The sequence below is a fragment of the Schistocerca cancellata genome, chromosome 2 (genome assembly GCF_023864275.1).
Source record: "Schistocerca cancellata isolate TAMUIC-IGC-003103 chromosome 2, iqSchCanc2.1, whole genome shotgun sequence".
Classification (NCBI taxonomy): domain Eukaryota; kingdom Metazoa; phylum Arthropoda; class Insecta; order Orthoptera; family Acrididae; genus Schistocerca; species Schistocerca cancellata.
Window position 1 is genome coordinate 969,211,296 of NC_064627.1, and position 19,452 is coordinate 969,230,747.

General features: G+C 36.6%; 1 protein-coding gene across 4 annotated transcripts in view; it reads left to right on the forward strand.

Moving 5' to 3' along the window:
• Positions 1-18,140, forward strand: part of LOC126162929 (uncharacterized) — a 263,303-nt gene extending 245,163 nt beyond the window's left edge. For 2 of the 4 annotated variants that reach the window (XM_049919745.1, XM_049919749.1), the window contains exons 8-11: positions 1,989-2,179; positions 2,811-2,999; positions 3,359-3,415; positions 16,506-18,140. In XM_049919745.1, coding sequence (XP_049775702.1) covers positions 1,989-2,179; positions 2,811-2,999; positions 3,359-3,415; positions 16,506-16,739 — 671 coding nt within the window. In that variant the 3' untranslated portion in view covers positions 16,740-18,140. Of the gene's footprint in view, positions 1-1,988; positions 2,180-2,810; positions 3,012-3,358; positions 3,416-16,505 lie in introns of all 4 variants that reach the window. The other 2 variants (XM_049919748.1, XM_049919747.1) reach the window with 2 other exon arrangements.
• The last annotated feature ends 1,312 nt before the right edge of the window (positions 18,141-19,452 follow it).

The window sequence follows — 19,452 nt, forward strand, 5'->3', positions numbered from 1 at the left end:
CCAGGAGGGTTATAGGATAGAAGGATGTACCACAAAGAAAACCCTCATTGTGTAATACAGAGAAACTGATGTTGATGGGAGAAGGTCCAAGATGGCACAAGTTGTGTTTTAGCCATTGAAACTGAGTTTGTTGTCCTCAGCAACATGTTCTGCCACTGGGTAGTCAACTCTGCTTTTGGTCATGGTTTGGCAGTGGGGCCATTCAGCCATGCGAATAGTTGGTTGGTGGTCACACCCATTTACAGTGCTGTGCATAAATTACAGCAGAACTGATCTTTATTATGACTGATAAGATAGGATAAGCCCATGATGTGAGTGGAGTAGGTATTGCTCCTGGTTCTTCCATAGGGATATGACCAATGTGGCAAGCGACTGGGAGTAGGTGTGGCTTAGAATGGTCTAGGATATTGTGCGGATTGGGAGGGGGGAGGGGAATGGTGGAATACCATTTTGGGAGAGGTGGGGAGGGTTGTGAGTACATGTTCCTCATTTCCAGGCACATAGATAATTAGGCAAAGTCTTGGAAAAGGACTTGGCTTAGTTGTTCCAGTCTAAGATTATATTGGGTGATGAAAGGGTGTGCCTTTGTAGCTGGTTCCTAGTGCTAGTTGGAGGACAAGATGGCACAGAAAATCTTTCTACAGTAGTCGAGGGACTCTATGTGTGTCTGAAGGAAATAGACCTTCATTATACTGGGCTATGGACTGCTCATCACTTCATATTTGTCATCTGCAGGTGGCCAGACTCTATGGAAGAGACTTTCTAGTGTGGAAAGGATGGCAGCTATAAAAATTCAAGTACCGTTAACAGTTAATGGAGTTGATGAGATATGAAAGGAGCCATCAGAGAGGTGGAGGTAGATATTCTGGAAGGTGACACAATGGGCTGAGGAGGACCAGGTGAAGTGGATGAGTGAGAACATGTTGAGCCTGTGGAGGAATGAGGACAGAACATCTTGGCCCTGGGTCCATATCATGAAGATATCATCAGTAAACCAGAACAAGACAATGGGTTTGGGATTTTGGGTAGCTAGAATAGGAACATTTCCTCTGTAGCCCACAAACAGGTTATCCCAGGAGAAAACCATTCCGGTGCCCATTGCCAAGCTGCACATTTGCATGAACGTTTTCCCCTCAAAGGGGAGGTAATTAGGTGTAAGGATGCAGCTCATTATGTTGTAAGAAATGAGATGGTGGATTCAGAGTTGGATAGGCATTGGGAAGGTAAGTTCCTGTGTACTTATTACCTCTCCCTCTAAGCTGTGAGCCACTTTTCCTCACATTGCCTCCCATTCACCACTTCATTTCTCCCTTCACCCACTTTACAGCTAACATAACCCTTCAGCCCAGAATTGACCAAGATGGTGCAGTGCTTAGCACAGTGGACTCACATTTGGGAGGACCAACAGTTCAAATCCATGTCTGGCCATCCAGATTTAGGTTTTCTGTGATTTCCCTAAATCACTTCAGGTTAAGGCCAGGGTAGTACCATTGAATGGGCATGGCCAATTTTCTTCCCTGGCCTTGAAACATTCTGAGCTTGTGCTTCATCTCTAATGACCTTGATGTCGATGGAATATTAAACCTGAATCTTCTGTATTCTTTCCTTCACACCAGTCTAAATACAATGTCAGCACAGCGTAATAAATGGGACACTGTAGCCACACATCTATATGTCTGTGTGTGTATACTCTGTAGCTCATGAAAAGGGTTTGTCCAAAAGCTTGGAACATTATCAGTCTTTTCTACAATCCTGACAATAACTTTGCCATTCATTTATTCAGTGTTTTGTTCATTTTGTTACCTGGACTCTTTAAATCATGGCATCTTTCAGTTTCATGCAGTGGTAGTGCAACATTAACACTGAATCATAAGAATGTAACTAAAATTACATAACATATTATTTAATGGTTTCTATCTAAAGTTCCAGAATAATTTTTATTTGATTAGTGTATGCTATTAATAAAGTGCATTCATTTTTTGTTTCAGGTCGTGTACTTCATGATACTTCTCTCAATCCAGAAGTACGAGTACATTTGTTAAACTTACTAGCAGCAGCTGCACTCAAAGATGACGTCATACTTCTCTTGCACCAAGACCGCCGAGAGCATGTTCTAATGAATTATGCACATGATGTGGACAGACTAACACAGGCAGAACAGGAATCCCTTGCACTCTTTGTGAGTATCTTGATTTACGTTCAATTGCTGTGTACTGCTAACTATTAAATTTTCATTACTTGATGACTGATTCCATGCAAAGCTAGAAATATGCTATTCTGTTTTATGTTCACACATGCACTGATTTAATTCTCTTCTACAAACTGAAGTGTTGTTTGAATGACACACAAAATAAGTGTTTAACAAAAAGAAAAGGATTTATTATGAACAAACAATTTATGATTGTCAAATATAAGGTAAGTGTCATAATTACTGCCAACTCTGATATCAACTGAGGTGGGTGCAGTGTTTAAGACACTGGGCCAACATTTGGAAATGATTGGGAATGCAATCTCCATCCAGATTCAGGATTTTGTCCTTTCGCTAAATTGCTTAAGACAAGTGCCAGAAAGGCTCCCTTGTAAAAGATAAGCCCAGTTTGATTCCACATTCAGAGATTTTTCTCTATCTGTAATCATTTTGGAACTGTTTGTTACATACTAATATTGTAATTAATTCTCATGCATATTATATCTCAAAAATGAGTGAACGAAGACAGTATCCATAAATGTGTTTCCTCTTCATGTTGTGAAAATGTCTTCTTGAACCATTAGATTTAAAATGTATATGATTTTTTTCCCTTTTCTTTCAGATTTGTAACATGTTTGAAAACTTGAGCAGTTCAGAGTGGCTTTTGTACATCTCAGAGTGGGAATACTGTGGGCGAACTATTAGTAACATACGTGTTACAACGAAGGTTGCTGTTCATTCTCTCCTCTCAGATATTCCATTGCTGCAAGAACGAGGCTCTGCCATAATCCACAACTTGGCCTGCAAGGAGGTAAAGACTGTGGTCGGTATCTGCCCCACATGTAGGCATGCCACCACTTAACATCTCAGTTTTGCTCCATTGCTTCCACTTATGCATTGACTAAGTAGTGTTCTGTATCATACCTGTAGCTTTATGCTGGATCTGATGCAAGTGGAATGTTGCACCTGTTAATAATTGCTGTATGTATATCAGTCAACACGCTTTCTCTGTTGACAGGAAAGTCATTCAAGGTACACAGGGTCTAACCAACATTATCACTGAAAATAAATTGTAATTAAAACAGATTTAACTTTTGTGGTGTGATTCTATATTATTTGAGGTAAACCTGGGATTGACATTCTTAGGATTATTTCAATTCCATTTTTCAGAGAATGAGCATAAACAAAAATCTTAGAAGACTTTTACCCCGTGGATGCAAGTCAAAGGTATTCAGCTGGATGTCATTATCACATCAGTAACAAAACTTTCTAACACAATTCGTTTATCTAGCCGCTTTTACTGTTTGGCATACTTTCCACGCAAATAATAAAAGTTCTCTTAATTTTTGAATAACTTAAATCATTCTCTTCAGACTTGCTTATCATATGAAAATTACACTAATAGTAAGCATTTTTATCCCTTAAGTTTTATTTTTGGTTTCTTGAGTTACTTGGTGAATTATCACTGTTACTTCCTCAAAGCATTAACTCAATGCATACAAAAATCAAGACATGTCTTATGTTTGTTGTCTGGTTAAATTTGTGAAACATATTTGCATTGAGAAGGTGTAATACAACCTATAGAATACAAATCATCTAAGTCTCTATGGCATGTAGTGGTCAAGGTGTATAGGACTGTGGCTTTACATTGTTTCTACACTAGTATGCAAAACTCGGGAATGAAACTAAATTTCACATGATGTATCACAGCCAAGCAAAATAGCTTGATGACACTTCCATTTATAGGAAGAACTTTACAGTTTAGTACAGAAAGTAACTGAAAGAAATATGCAATAAGATTAACAGAATTGACACTTTTCTTCAAAGACAGTAATTACACCGACATCACTGTGATTCTTGATGATCCTATGGACATTACGAAAGGTGTGATCACCAAGGACTGCACTGGTTGCTCTACAGTGATCTACCATGCTGACCAAAAAGTTGGCAAGGAGTGCATGTGTTAAGATGTTCCATTCCTCTACCAGTGTGGCTGATAGCTGCTGGACCACCATTGGTGCAAGTGAACATGCTTCAGTACATCTCTCCAACACATGGCCATACCTGCCAACTTTCAAAAACATAAGTCCAGAAGATCCCAAATCAGAAAAATTTAATGCATGCATGCATCACAGGGTGTTCAAACATAGCGAGAAAATGGAAATAAGCAGATGGTGTCAGTGGCCGGGAGTTCCCAGTCAGGAAGTTGGGCTGCCAAGTGCAGGTCTTGAGTGTGACACCACATTCGGCAACCTGCATGTTGACAATAGGGATGAAATGATGATGATGATGACAGCACAACACCCAGTCGTGCGTGGCAATCCAACACACTGACTGTTCAGCTAAGGGGGCGGACATAGCAAGTAAAGATGACACAGAAAGAGATTACAAATAATGTTAACACATGTAATGTAGACCACATTTTAAGACAACTATTTTCGAACTCTGAAGTTAGGTACTTACACAAGTTACTTGCTGATGAGTGTTCATTTGTTGTCACTTAACATTGGGAACAGTTCACACACTACACAAAAATGAGCTTTTCTGCACTTGATCTTTCAAACCACAATATGAATGAAACTGTCGAAACTACTTAAGTGAACATTTATTTACACTTATTTACAAAATTTTCTCAGTTCACAGAACACTGCCTATATTTCAACTCAAGTTTCAGAGGAAAGATAAAGATGAATAGCTTTCTTCGCTTTCTTCAGATATTCTGAAGGAAAAATAGTCACGTAACATGGACCACTGCTTCTTGTTTTCAAAACAGAAATTGATCCTAGAGTTTCATTCGACATGGGGGTCCTAAACTGATTCTGATTCTTCTTTGCCAAGCTGAACACATGCTCACACTCAGTACTGCTGTGCGGTAGAGTCAAAACAGAAAGCATTAGCCTGGATAACCTATCGTATTTAGGAACATCATCAGCTCCATGAATGCTCAGCCACAAATTGGCTCTGAAGCACATTCATTGCGTCCTCAGCTGACTGACTTCTCTTCCTCGGCAGCAATGGTAGAAACCTGTCTACAAGAAATTCTACAGAAGAAAACTTGCCATCCTCAATTCTGGAAACTTCTGCAACTTTTGCATGCTTCAGTACTTCATTACTGAGGGGAAGCTTGTTTACGATATAATCACATGCAGAGCAGAAGTAAACCCTGACAGCTGAAAAAGAATTTTGATTTGTTTTTATCATTAAGTTTCTTCACCAAATTCATTGTCTGAACACCAATAACTAGATCATCATTGTCTCTCTGATTCTCAGCAAGATGGTACTGAACTTTCTACTTCAGGGAACTTTTTATAACTTTAGGTTCAACAACCCTGGAAAGAAGCTGCTGTAATAGGTTTGTCATTAGTTCTAACAGTTTATGCGTTTGAAGGAAAGCACTCTGAAGTGCACAGTTGACATTCTCAAATACAGGAATGACCACACACAGGGAAGCACAGTGTGCCATGTTTAAACCAGAAGAGAAAAGCATAAGCAATTTTTCTTCCAGAACATACAGCAAACACCACATAATAGCAAGCATAAAAAAAGCTTTCCCACTAAGATGCAGTCAAAGCACAAAGAGTATGTAGTGGTAATCTGTGAGATGTGATGATCGATAGAATGTTTGATCAACTTTCACTGGCGGTGTTTCAGACACAGAGCTAATGACTAAAGTGCAGCAATATTCTGCGAGAAGGCATTATCGATAATGTTATTGGTTGACTTTCAATCGACTTTCAAAGGTGCATCTCAGAATAGCAGTTATTATCAAAAGTCAAAATAGAAATTCGATATGAATGCAGTGGGCGGGAACAAACCCAGGAGTTGAAAATCTGAAGAAAAAAAAAAAAAAAAAAAAAAAACTTCATACGGAAAACCAGAAGACTATCCCAAAATCCGGAAATCTTCTGGGAAAACTGGAAAATTTGGCAAATATGCATAACACACATGCTCGATGGGATTTAAGTCAGAGCAATAATCAGGCCAGTCCATTCACCAAATAACCTCTCATTCCAAGAGCTGCTCCACCTGCACAGTTTGATGTAGTCATGCACTGTCATCCATAAAAATGACGTCAGGGTAGAATACACCATTGGGAAATGTACTGGGTGATCAAAAAGTCAGTATAAATTTGAAAACTGAATAAATCATGGAATAATGTAGATGGAGAGGTACAAATTGACACACACGCTTGGAATGACATGGGGTTTTATTAGAACGAAAGAAATACAAAAGTTCAAAAAATGTCGGACAGATGGCGCTTCATCTGATCAGAATAGCAATAATTAGCATAACAAAGTAAGACAAAGCAAAGATGATGTTCTTTACAGGAAATGCTCAATATGTCCACCATCATTCCTCAACAATAGCTGTAGTCGAGGAATAATGTTGTGAACAGCACCGTAAAGCATGTCTGGAGTTACGGTGAGGCATTGGCAACGGATGTTGTGTTTCAGCATCCCTAGAGATGTCGGTCGATCACGATAGACTTGCGACTTCAGGTAACCCCAAAGCCAATAATCGCATGGACTGAGGTCTGGGGACCTGGGAGGAAAGCATGACGAAAGTGGCAGCTGACCACACGATCATCACCAAACGACGTGCGCAAGAGATCTTTCTAATTTATACTGACTCTTTGATCACCCGGTACATGGGAAAGGAGTAGTGTCACAATAATGTTGACTGGTGAGTGTAGTGTGCTCAAAGTTTTGGAGGTCAATACACCCATGCAACATTATGTGTCCCAACATCATATCATGTGGACCACCAATACTATCAAGTTCGACAATGTTCCTGGGTACATTACATGTTCCTCCCTCCTGCCATATGAGTGTACATCCGGCATTGTTGAACATGATTGTTTGGGTGGCACAGTGTTTTGGTGTTGGGAAGTGTAAAGTTGGACTGGCATGCTGACCTTCAAATTCTCTTTGAACACAGTACACGCATTGGTCAGCATTGTTGTAACACTGTACTCCTTCCCCATGTGCATCAGGGAAGCATTTGGCCATGACTTCATTTTTACGGATGACAATGTGTGATCACATCAAACAGTGTAGATGGAGGAATTCTTGTAATGAGAGGAGATTCAGTGAATGAAATGGCCCGCCCATACCCCCCCCCCCGCACCCCCCTCCCCTCCGCAATAAAATCCTATCAAGCACATAGTGAGTTGCATTGGGGAAACATACTGCAGTATGTCCACATGCATCACCAACTCTCCAGCAGCTGTCAGGTGCGCTTGTGGAGGAATGGAACACCCTACCATAAGACCTTACCAACCACATGGCCAGGATGAGAGCACATTGTAGAGCATACATTGCCACCCGTTGTGATCACACATCTTATTCATCTTATTAAGAACCATGTCCGATCCTTTGTAGTGTCCAGGGGACCACATGAATCATGATGACTTCAGTGTAGTTACTGTCTTGGAATAAAAGTGTCATTTCTGTACATCTCTGGCTTAGTAGAGATATGAAGTGGAACGGTCGCATAGGCTCAGTTGTGGATAAAGCAGGTGGTGGACTTTGCTTTATTTTTTGAAGACTGGGGAATGCAGTGAGTCTACAAAGGAGATTGATCACAAATCACTCGTATGAGCCATTCCAAAAATTGCTCAAGTGTGTGGGACCTGTACCGAATAGGTCTAACAGGGAATATTGAATGTATACAGAGAAGAGCAGCATGAATGGTCACAGGTTTGTTTGATCCATGACAGAGTCCTACAGAGATGCCGAAGAAACTGAACTGGCAGACTCTAGAAGATAGATGTAAGCTATCCCAAGGAAGTCTGCTCCCTTCAGGCTCATTAGGACAAGATTAGAATAATTAAAACACACACAAAGGCATTTAAAAATCATTCTTCCTATGCTCCATACCTCAATATAATGGGTACAATCCCTAATAACTGGTGCAGTGGGGCATATCCTCTGCCATGCACTTCACAGTGGTTTGCAGAGTATAGATGTAGATGTAGATACTGTGAATGGAGGGAGGGATAGATGCGGTAAAATTGGAAAACGAGGACAGGTCAGTCAGACCTCAGGTCAGGAGTGGCTCACATGTAGTGTTTCCTCAATTATTTACTCTCTTACTCTTCGCTTCCATCCATCATCCTCTCTCTTTTCTTCCTGTTCCATCCCCTCTTCTTTTCCATTTTCTCCTAGGTCATAATTGTAGAATTTATTCCATTTATTATTTCTCTCCCTGTTTAATACATCTTTATTCTATCCTTATCTCTGATGTACTGAAGCTGGGTTAATGTTATCCATGTTCTGTCTTTGCCCTTCTCCATCCAGTACCTTGCACTTCATCTTCATCTTACTGTTCTTGTGTGTAGATCCTTCTAAACCTAGTGTCTTAGAGACCTGCATATGTTTTCCAATCTTTCCTGAACCATCCTTCTTCCTTTTTTTGGAGGAAATATGCAAGTTCTGGAAGCTAGGTGTTGTAAGTGTGTCTTTCAGAAGTACTTGGAATTTCATACTAAATATAAGTACTGGCCAGAGATTAAGTCTCCTTTAATTTTGCTTGTTATTTTTACATAATGATATTCAAAGAGCACCAGTTTCATCCCATTGATTTGGGTGATGTAGCAATGCAATAAAATCAAAACAAATTCACATCTTGGACCTGCTGACCTGACATGTGTTTACTGTAGGTTTCTTAAACCATCCTGAGTAAATTGCAGAATGTTTCTGTGTATAAATTGACAGCCATTCCTCTTCTGTATTTGTAAACTCTGTGTAATTTGGTACTTCCAGGGATTTCACTCTTGATGAGACACTGAACGAAAAGGGGATAACATCTGTCTAGCGATGGAGTAAAAATCATGCCAAACAATGACAAATTTATTTGTGAATAGGGTTAAATTTTCAATGGTATCTAAGCTTTAGTTTGGCCATCGTCATCTCTAGGTGTTTTAATATTTTTACTAGATACTACTTTAACATTAAATTGTAACATTATTCCATAACAAGAAGGTCAGCAATTAATGTTCAAAACATGTCACAGCTACCATGTAGTATCATGAGATTATCTTTTAATTTGGGGGAAAAAAATACATACAGAACAATGCTTGAAAAGCTCATGGTTTCTTCTTTTTTCTTTTTACACAAGTAACACTCAGTGAGTACATGTTTCTGTTTATTATCACCTTGAAATGCATTACCAGTTAAGAAATTGTTAATAGTCAACAGTGTGAATTAATAGCAATTACATTTTTCTTAATGCCCAATCATTTACATCTCTGTTTTTGGTTTTCTGAGTTTCATCAAAATACTACCACTTTAATACTTCAATCAAGTATTTGAGTTTTCAGTATCTGTAAAACTTTCAATTCTGGCAGTAATTTAATAATTGTTCCATAAGTGTCCTGGTTTTAGTAAATGGTCAATTGCATCACTTTAAATTCTTGATTTAAGATGATGATTCTTAGATAGCTGTGTTCAAAGCTAATTTGAGATGTTAGTTTTTAATGTGGTGAGCTTAAATTTTATTTACCAGTAAACTGTAAGAGTATAAATTACATTCTGCTGTAATTCTGTTAGCGTCATTGGGGGAAATGACAGTTTTTTGTTTTTGTTATGAAACATTAAGCATTGCTTGCCTGTTTCGAGTATGAACATAACCTGGAATGTGTGTATGTATCTATGCAGTAGTGATGCTTAAACGAAGACATTATCTACAGAGAATTTTGTGAATACTCTGAGGCAGTGTATTTTTTAATAAATACAAAATAACCAGTAGGAGTGATGTAGTGCTATCTGAAATTATTGTAATGAAGACATTAATTAACATTTAGGTGCATGATTAGATAATGAAATGCTGTTTTTTGCATAACTTTAAAATTCAGCTTTGATATGACACTTAATACTTGACTATTATACAATGTGCTTTTCTCATCTGTAGTAATGTAAATGTTTTATAAAGATTGTGTTTGAAAGACCAATACAAAACTAGCTGTGTAGACAACAAATGCAAATACTAGATACAAATAATTGTTATTGACATGGATGTTCTATAAAATAAAAAGTTGGGGGACATCCAGGAGAAGCAAAGCACTTATCTTACCCTACACTGCAAATTTTACTTGCATTTTGGGTGGATTTATTTTAATATCTGATGTCTCTATTTGCTTTTAAAGCAGTGAGATTGGTACAGTTACCTACCCCAACTAGAACAAATAACCCCAAAGTATTTTTATTAGTGTAACAGATGTGAATAATCTGTATCATTATCACTGTCAATGACAAAGGAAAGTTACAAATATAAAAAACATCAGATACCCTTGGTTCTTTGATTTCCAGATAGGTTTGATGAATTTTGTTGCCAAGAATCAAGGAAGAGGAAAAATGTATTTATGAAAAGATCTGAATGACAAACACTCTGATTGTTACATTACATTACATTAATACTTATTCCTAGGTCATGAATATGTTTTTTAATGATGTGAAATGTGTCATTTCAACATAAGTTTTCTTTACACACTTCATATCCAAAAATTCATCTATTGAGCAGAAGGAGTTGTCATTCAGAAATTCTTTTAATTTGTTTTTAAATGCTGGTTGGCTATCTGTCAGACTTTCAATGCTATTTGGCAGAAATTTTTGTAGCAACTTAATTCACGCCTTTCTGTGAAAAAGTCAGATTTAACCCCGAATAGTGAAGATCATCCTTTCTTATAGTGTTGGAACTATGCACTTGGCTATTATTTTTGAGTTGGGTGAGTTACTAATAACAAATTTCGTAAGTTATATGTCGTGCATAGGTACTGTGAATATCCCAAGTTCGTTAAATGAATGTCTACAGGGTAATCATGGGTGGGCTGCAGCTATTATTCTGATTAAACACTTTAGTGCAATGAATATTTTTTCTCTTAATGATGAATTATCTCAAAATACGATGCCATATGAAAGCATATGAAATAGGCATAGTAGGCTAATTTACTGATATGTTTATCACCAAAATTTGCAATAACCCTAATAGTGAAAGTAGCTGAACCTACCGTTTTGGAAGATCATCAGTGTGTTTCTTCCCGTTCAATTTCTTATCAACACACACACACCCAAAAATTTTGAATATTCTGCCTCAGTAACAGACTTGTGTTCAAAGTCTGTATTTATTGATGGTGTTATACCATTTACTGTGCAGAACTGTATACTCTGTGTTTTCTCAAAATTTAGTGAAAGTCAATTTGCAGAGAACCACATGAAAATTTTCTGAAAGACATTATGTACAATTTCTTCAGCTGATTCTTGTTTGTTGGGTGTGATTACTGTACTTGTATCATCACCAAAAAGAACTAGCTTTGCATCTTCATGAATATAGAGTGGCAAGTAATTAATATATATTAAGAACAATAAGACTGAACCCTGTGGGACACCATTCTTGATACCCAGTTAGAGGACTCTGCTGATTTTTCCAGGCCATCTGCACTGTTAATTTCAACCTTCTGCATTCTTCCAGTTAAATATGAATTAAACCATTTGTGCACTGTCCCACTCATACCACAATACTTAAAATTATGTAGAAGAATTTCATGATTCACAGAGTCAAAAGCCTGTGATAGATCACAAAATATCCCAATGGGGGATGTTTGGTTATTCAGAGCATTTAATATTTGATCAGTGAAAGCATATGCAATATTTTCTGTTGACAAGCCTGTCTGAAAACTAAACTGACATTTTTTATTACTTAATTTTTACAAATATGTGAAGCTACTCTTGAATACATTACTTTCTCAAGAATTGTGGATAAAGCTGTCAGAAGTAAGATTTGGTGGTAGTTGTTAGCATCAGACCTATCACCCTTTTTAAGCAATGATTTAACAGTAGCATATTTCAATCTACCTGGAAAAGCGCCCTGTTTTAGTGAGCTGCTACACATGTGGCTGAGGGTTCTACTTATCTGTTCTGAACAAGCTTTCAGTCTTCTGCTGGAAATGCCATCAGTTCCATGCAAGCTTTTACTTTGCAATGAATTTATTATTTTTGTAATTTCAGTAGGAAAGGTAGTTTGAATTTCAGTTTTACCAAATTGCATAGGTATTGCCTCTTCCATCTACAGCCTTGCATTTTCTAATAAGTAGGTGGATCCTGTTTTCTCTACAACACTTAAAAATGATTATTAAAAATATTTCTACTTGTTTTTGTTAACAAACTTTTAATTGAGCTTGATATCAATACCGTATTTCTGTGCTCTCGGTTGCCCTGTTTCCCTTTTATAATATTCCAGTACAGTGGACTGCAGCTATTATGCTGATTACACACGTTTGTGGAATATTTGATACAAATGATTGTTATATACAAATAATTGTTAATTCCAAATTGTTTCAATTTTATTATCAGAGGTGCTAATCCCAAACATAATGCACATACTTCTGGACTTCTTAATAACTTTTGTTAATATGGTGCAGTAGTTTTTTTAAGGATCATTGCTCCTCCTAGCTATAAGATACATTTCCCTTTTTGTGAGATACTTCTATACCTTCAGTAAGCCATGAATTTTTAGATGGTTTCTTACAGTTGTGTTTCACTGTTTTCTTAGGGAAACTGTCTTCAAATATACTCACAAGGATATCATGTAATGGATTAAATTTTAAATTAGCATTAGGTTCCCTATACACTTTATCCCAGTCTAACTGTTGTAAGCTTTCCAAAAATTTGCAATTCTTAAATTGTTAACTGAACACACTATTTTTTAGGACTCTTTTTGCACTACTGTATGGAGATAAGTCATATACTGTAACTAACTATGTCATATACTTAACAGGAAAAGTTTTTATTTGATTAAATTTATCTTGATCTATAAAAACGTTATCTATCAGTGTGCTACTTTCCTGCACTACCCGAGTATATGTAACTGACATCAAATTGAAAGAACCAAGTAAAACATCAAGACCAAGCTTTCTATCGGATTCTTTCAGCAAATCTACATTGAAATCGCAACAAACGATAATTTGCTTCCCTCTGTCTGACTGACAGCACAACAAAGCATCCAAAATCAAAAATAGCTGAAAATTTCCCAGTGGGGACCTATACATACATGCTATTATAAACGTACCATCATTTAGTTTGAGCTCACATACATATGCTTCTCAAAATTTTTCAATTCCTAAATTTTTCCACACTGTGATAAATTTTAATATATATGGCAAGTCCTTCTCTGTCTCTGTAGTGTCCCTACTTACTGCTGAAAGCTTATATCCACCTGCATTTACCTTTTCCATATGTGTGACTGTACGATGTTCAGACAAGCATAGCACATCTCTTCCACACTCAGTGCCTAAATCTTCTACACAAACAAGAAGCTCATCTACTTTGTTTTTTAAACCCTCTGATATTCTGATGCAGTATACTAACACTATTTTTACTGTGTTTTTATGAGAATCTTTTGACTTATTAACAGTATTTTTCACTGTACTTTTATGAGAATCTTGCTATATTTTAGCATTTCTAGTACCTGCCTGTCTGAGCTTCTCATTAAGCTTAATTTCATTCAATGTCAAATCACTGGACACTGATCTTAGCCTAAAAAAGATACTCCCGTGAGTTTCAGTGCCATTAAAGGTAGACATAAATATGTCTCTTGTGGTAGACTTCCTTTAGTGATGAGTCTTTCCATCCTTTTTGTAGTAAAAGTTTGACATCATCAGTAGATAAAAGAAATTATTTTCTGTGCTTTAGTATGATGAGGTATTGATTACAAAATAATAAAAGCACTGCTTTTTTCTCAGTTTATTATAATCAATTTTCAGAATAGGAAATTAGCAGATCAGTGACCTGCAGTCAAATACCACTTTTGCAACTTGTGCACTACATGGGCTGGTATTGAAGTTTCTCATTTGTTCACAGCAGTGATCCAAATTAATTAATGTTAAGACGAAACTATTTTCAATTTAAATCAACTTTTATTTATGTGGTCCCAAGTATGAGCATCACATCCACTTGTTTCAAGGTGATGTCATGGAGAGTTCTGTTGCAACTCGTCACTCGATTATTTTTGATAACTCTATGACAATGGTGAAAACTTACATAAGCTTGTAAATTTCTAAAAATATTAATGAACAAATTCACTGCCTCTTGAGACAAAGAAGGTGAAACATATGATAACATACTAGGGCCAAAGGCCTACATAGTATAAGGCACCACACTTCAAGAAATAAATTGGGAGTGATACGTACATATGAGTCATGAGCTGAAAACAAATGTGCATCAGAAAACTAGAAATTCTATGTTTCTTAGAAGGGTGTGAATGGAAAAAAAAAGTTTTTTCAACATATTGTTTTGTATTGTGTGGATCTGTTGAAATAGTACTGTAATGAAATTTCAGTATGGAATGTATTACAGTGATGTGGAATGCACTGCAACAATTGTGTACAACTACCAATTTTATACAAAAGAAACAGCTTACAGGACTTCTGTAGTTCAGCATTTATTTTGCTTGTTTGCTTGTGCATTTGAGTCGCTTACTGATTGAATGCGAAAACAGAATAAGCTCTAAGAACTTATGATTCATAAGTACTCTATCCTGTTGACTTTAGAGGCTGAATGTTAAACAATATCCAGTGAAATCTTCAAGAAGGTCATTAATGTCATGGAAGAAAAAACCACCTCTTTCAGGGTCTGAAAGCAAAAGGGTTGTTGACCAGCTGCTATGTCGTCCTCTGCCGCGCGGCATGTACACCACTCTCCCGGCCATGTTGCCAACATACCAGACCTTGGAGCCACTACTTCTCATTCAGTTAGCTCCTCAACTGGCAAAATGAGGCTGAATGTACCAGTTTCCAGTCCTCCCACCAAGGAAAAAGCCTTTAACAACATGTAAAGGGTTTCTATTAAAATCTTGGGTACCTGTATTAACGTAAGTTTGATACATGTGTTGCAAGAAGATGAAGGGATTAGAGAAAATAAAGAAGTGAGTTCTTCACTCAGTATTTTTGTGGGGAGTGGAAGAGGGTGAAATAATACTATTACCGAGTGTCACTTACCTGGCACCTTGTGAAATTTGATTAGCTGTGAAATTACTGTACAAAAATCAGAAAACAGTACTCAGTGAATTTAAACTGTTTTGTGTTCACTTGCATACCAGTTGAGTAGGATTATGGAGAAGAAATTAAATTAGTTCAAATGCATGTAAAAGTATATAGGAATCATTTCTTCTGTGATCTGTACATCAGTAGCATCATTAGTGAGCTGTAGATTCTTCATTCCTGTGTGTTCCACAAAAACAAGCAAAGTGTCAAAATAACAATGTATCTTTTGAGGATCAAGCTTTGTCCACCAGATTTTCCGAGAAGTTTACCTGTCTTTCAAAATATGAGTTACTTTGTTTGAAATGCTGAACTGTGAATATTCCAAGCTAGTCAACCAGTCTTAAAGTGTGACCAACTTTACAATAGAAATCAGGTTTGAAACTTACTCTTGCTATACACTTGTAACCATTCCATGGAGTACATAAGCTGAATATTAAAATGTTATTTCCTTCAAGAAGACTATTGGCAATTCTTCCTATATTCTTGCACATTTTATGTATTGCTCCATCTAAGTTCTGATGTCAGTGGGACTTTAAATTCTAATTAAAGAAAGTCTCTTTCTTTCCCTTATACTCTCTTCCATCACATCCACATGCATGTGGACTCTCTCTCTCTCTCTCTCTCTCTCTCTCTCTCTCTCTCTCTCTCTCTCTCTCTCTTTCTCTTTCTTTCTCTTTCTCTCCCCCCCCCCCATCCTCCCCCCCCATCTATCTATCTCTCTTACTCAATAGGGGTGTAGGGGTGTCTATTTGTATTGGCTAAAAATCTATTGGTGTTAGTTTCAATAAAATTCTTCTGTGTATGTGACCAAGTCAAACATGATAAACGTATGGTCACATACGCTGAAGAATTTTATCTAAATGGACACCAGCCTGAAAGGCTATGCTCATATATTGGTATTGGCTTTCAGTCATGGTTGGGGATATTATGTACTGTATTCTTGTTGAAGTGAGAGAAGTACTTAATTAGTTGGAAAAAAAGTCTGTTTTTAACATCAAGGTTTAATTATTTCCTTTCATGTAATCCCTTAAAAGTTAGAGTTTGTTAGAAATTAATATTACTCAACAGAAGTATTTTTCCTACATTTACTATCTGATTGAGCCTGTAGTGGAAATGAAGTGTGGTAATGGAGTGTTTTCTTAGTTCAGTCAGTTAAACTTGCATAAACATCAGTATGAGATATTGGACTATGATTCAAAATGATGCTATGACTGTTGATTGATAGCCTAAAAACCTATTGAAGTATTTATTGATGAAAACATCATTATGTTCATTTTTTAGGTGTTTGATGATGTAGCTGTCGAGTTGACAATGGCACTCCTGCAGTTCTTCAACAGCAGCCCTCCAGAAGAGCATTTATTCCGTTGCATGAAAGCTCTTGCCCGTTTCTGTCACATTGCAAGCCAAGATGTGCCACAGCTCATCCAGATGATTGGTCCTGAGCCAACAAAATTCCGTGGCACTTCAGAGAGAATTGATGCACTTATTGATCAAATTGCATCACGCTTACATTAATGCTTGCAGTGCAAGCAAGGGACATGAGACTTTTATTCAAGTTATGTAATACTGAAATGTTTCTTGTGTATATAACTTGATTATTTCTACACTTTTTTTTGTATTTTGTGGAATTGTACAAAGGCTGTAATAAAAGTAATAGCATTTGAATTCTTAAAAGTGCACGTCATTTGCTACTGAAAATTATTTCCATTATTTTGAGATGGGAATATCAGAGTGTAATATTTATTGTTGTGTAAAATAACAAGACAGTAAGGCAGAGGGAATTACAACTGTTATCTAAAAGACTGATATTTTGTATAATGACACAAAATATTTTTCTGTGGCATGATTATTGAGTTTTACTAATTAAAAGTGTCAATGTTAGACATTATTACCCCTACTGATTATTGTAGGAGCTAATGGGTCTTCATAAAGTGAATGTTTCAGGTGTCGTGAAAGTAAATGATTAAAAACAGATCAACAATCAGGATACAGTACAAGAGTATGTTAGTCAATATTCTAAGTGTTTTTTGGACAGTGTTCCAGTGTTATCTACATATTTTAAGCATTTTATTTTGAATTCAACTATGTGTCTTGTGGTAATTATGTAACATAATTTACACTGCACAGTCATGTAGTGCAGTCATTTGAAAAAGTGCCAGTCTAAGCTTCAGATGTACTTACAAATTTTCTGTGATGCTGAGGAATGGCTTTAGAGTGACTTAACAAAGGATGTTTTATACAGATTTTAATTTTTTATTTGTACTTTGTGCCTTTGCTTTTGTAAGTTTAACAATTTGTGTATTTAAATTCATTATTTTGTACTTGTTGTGGATATAGAGGGCTGATGACAATAGTTGCTTCACTGCAGAAAGAAGTTACTTTAGAGAAGTAATAAATGACAGTGAGCATTATAAAATGAGAGATGATCAGAGAATGATCATTTGTGATGCATGTTTGTAGTTTAATGCAGTTATCAAAATAGAACATGTTTTCACATCCAATTGGTGTGCCTCAAAGATGTGGTGTATATAAAATATAAATAGCAATGTTCTTCCATTTTGTTAAGCTGTGGTGTATATAAAATATAAATTGCAATGTTCTTCCATTTTGTTGGTTCAAATACAATCTCACAGACTAAAAATAATAATGCTGCTGGTGCAGCTAGTACTGACAGTTTATTACTTCCTGTAGTATTAACTATGAGGACAGTGTCATTTTAATAAGGAAGAATGTTTTGCTGCTGTACTGTACTTAAAATAAGTGATTAACACTTTCTGTATTACAAAAAGCCTACTGTACATGTCTTTTTAAAAATGCTAAATAATTAGGATGCCTGTTATGTACAATAACTAGAATCTTCTTTTTTGCAGTGGAGAATGCAAATTTCAAATAAAAAGGTTTAAAAATCTGTCAAAACTCTGCGACTTATTTAAAATATTTTTTGTGGTCAACATTCACTGTTTCTAAATGTTTGGAGATCAAAAGTTTTTAATGGGTGTATTCATTTCTACTTCTTTTCAATTGCTTTGAAGGAAATTAATTCATTCAGGGCAGTGGTGTTCATGCACTTATCTTACAGCTGCAGATAAAAAACATATTTGATAATATATTTGTCCAGGCACCTCATTTAACATCAAATACTTCTCTCAGACCACAACACACAGGGACATGTCTGTAGTAATACCAACTAATTCCTAAACTAGTGACTAGTTTTAGTTTGGAAGCATTTAGTTAATGGTGAGTAAGAAAGAAAAACTGCAAGGTGTAAGACAATTTAAATGACAAAATTGTCATCCATTCGTCAAGTCCCGTAGGTCCCAAAAGGATGGAAAATCTACAGGACGAGAACAAGCCAAACTAACATGCACATCTGAAAGAACAGATACTGTTGTGGTCCGTAGCTGTACGAAATGGTTCAAAATTAATTCATTGACTGCAAATTGTTTGACATCAGCTATATAAGGTACATATTTACTACCCAATAGTCCATGCATGCTTCCTGGACTGATCCAAACTTCCATATACCACACCATCTACATCCTTATATCATAGTCCTCTAAATTCATCGCCTAATGCATGCAACATTACATGGATTTCCACAGCAGGGAGAATGAGAGACTGAGGAATAGAGACCAATATTGTTATCATCACATGCCAGCCTAGGCTCGTAATACCTAAATGCGCATCTGAAAGAGCACACACTGTTGATTATCCACTGCTGTGTGAAATACTTCGAAATTAATTCACTGAATGTGAATTGCTTGACATCAGCTGTATTAGGCATGGAAGTTTGGGCTGGTCCAAGGAGTGTGCATGAATAGCCAAAGCAGTTACAGGAACCGCTCACAATAAGCAGGAAATCTGGATTCTAGTCTCGGTATGGCATAAATTTACATAAGTCACTGTTGGGTAGTAAATCTATACCTAATACAGCAGATGTAAAATAATTCGCAGTTAGCAAATTAATTTTAAAGTAAGCCAAACTATGTATTAAAATAGATAGCCAACTCTGTAGGTAGTACTAACAATTAACTATCATAGCTAGGCTATTTTTTAATTTGTTTACACATGCTCTTGACATGAGACAATCTGTGACAAAGCAAGGTGGGATATTTTTATGTCCCCTCTTGTTTTGCCATCTGCCTCCTTACAATTCACCTTTTCACTTTTAACTAATTACCATTAACATAAGTGAGTATAATCTGCATTTTCATAAAAGAGAAAGATT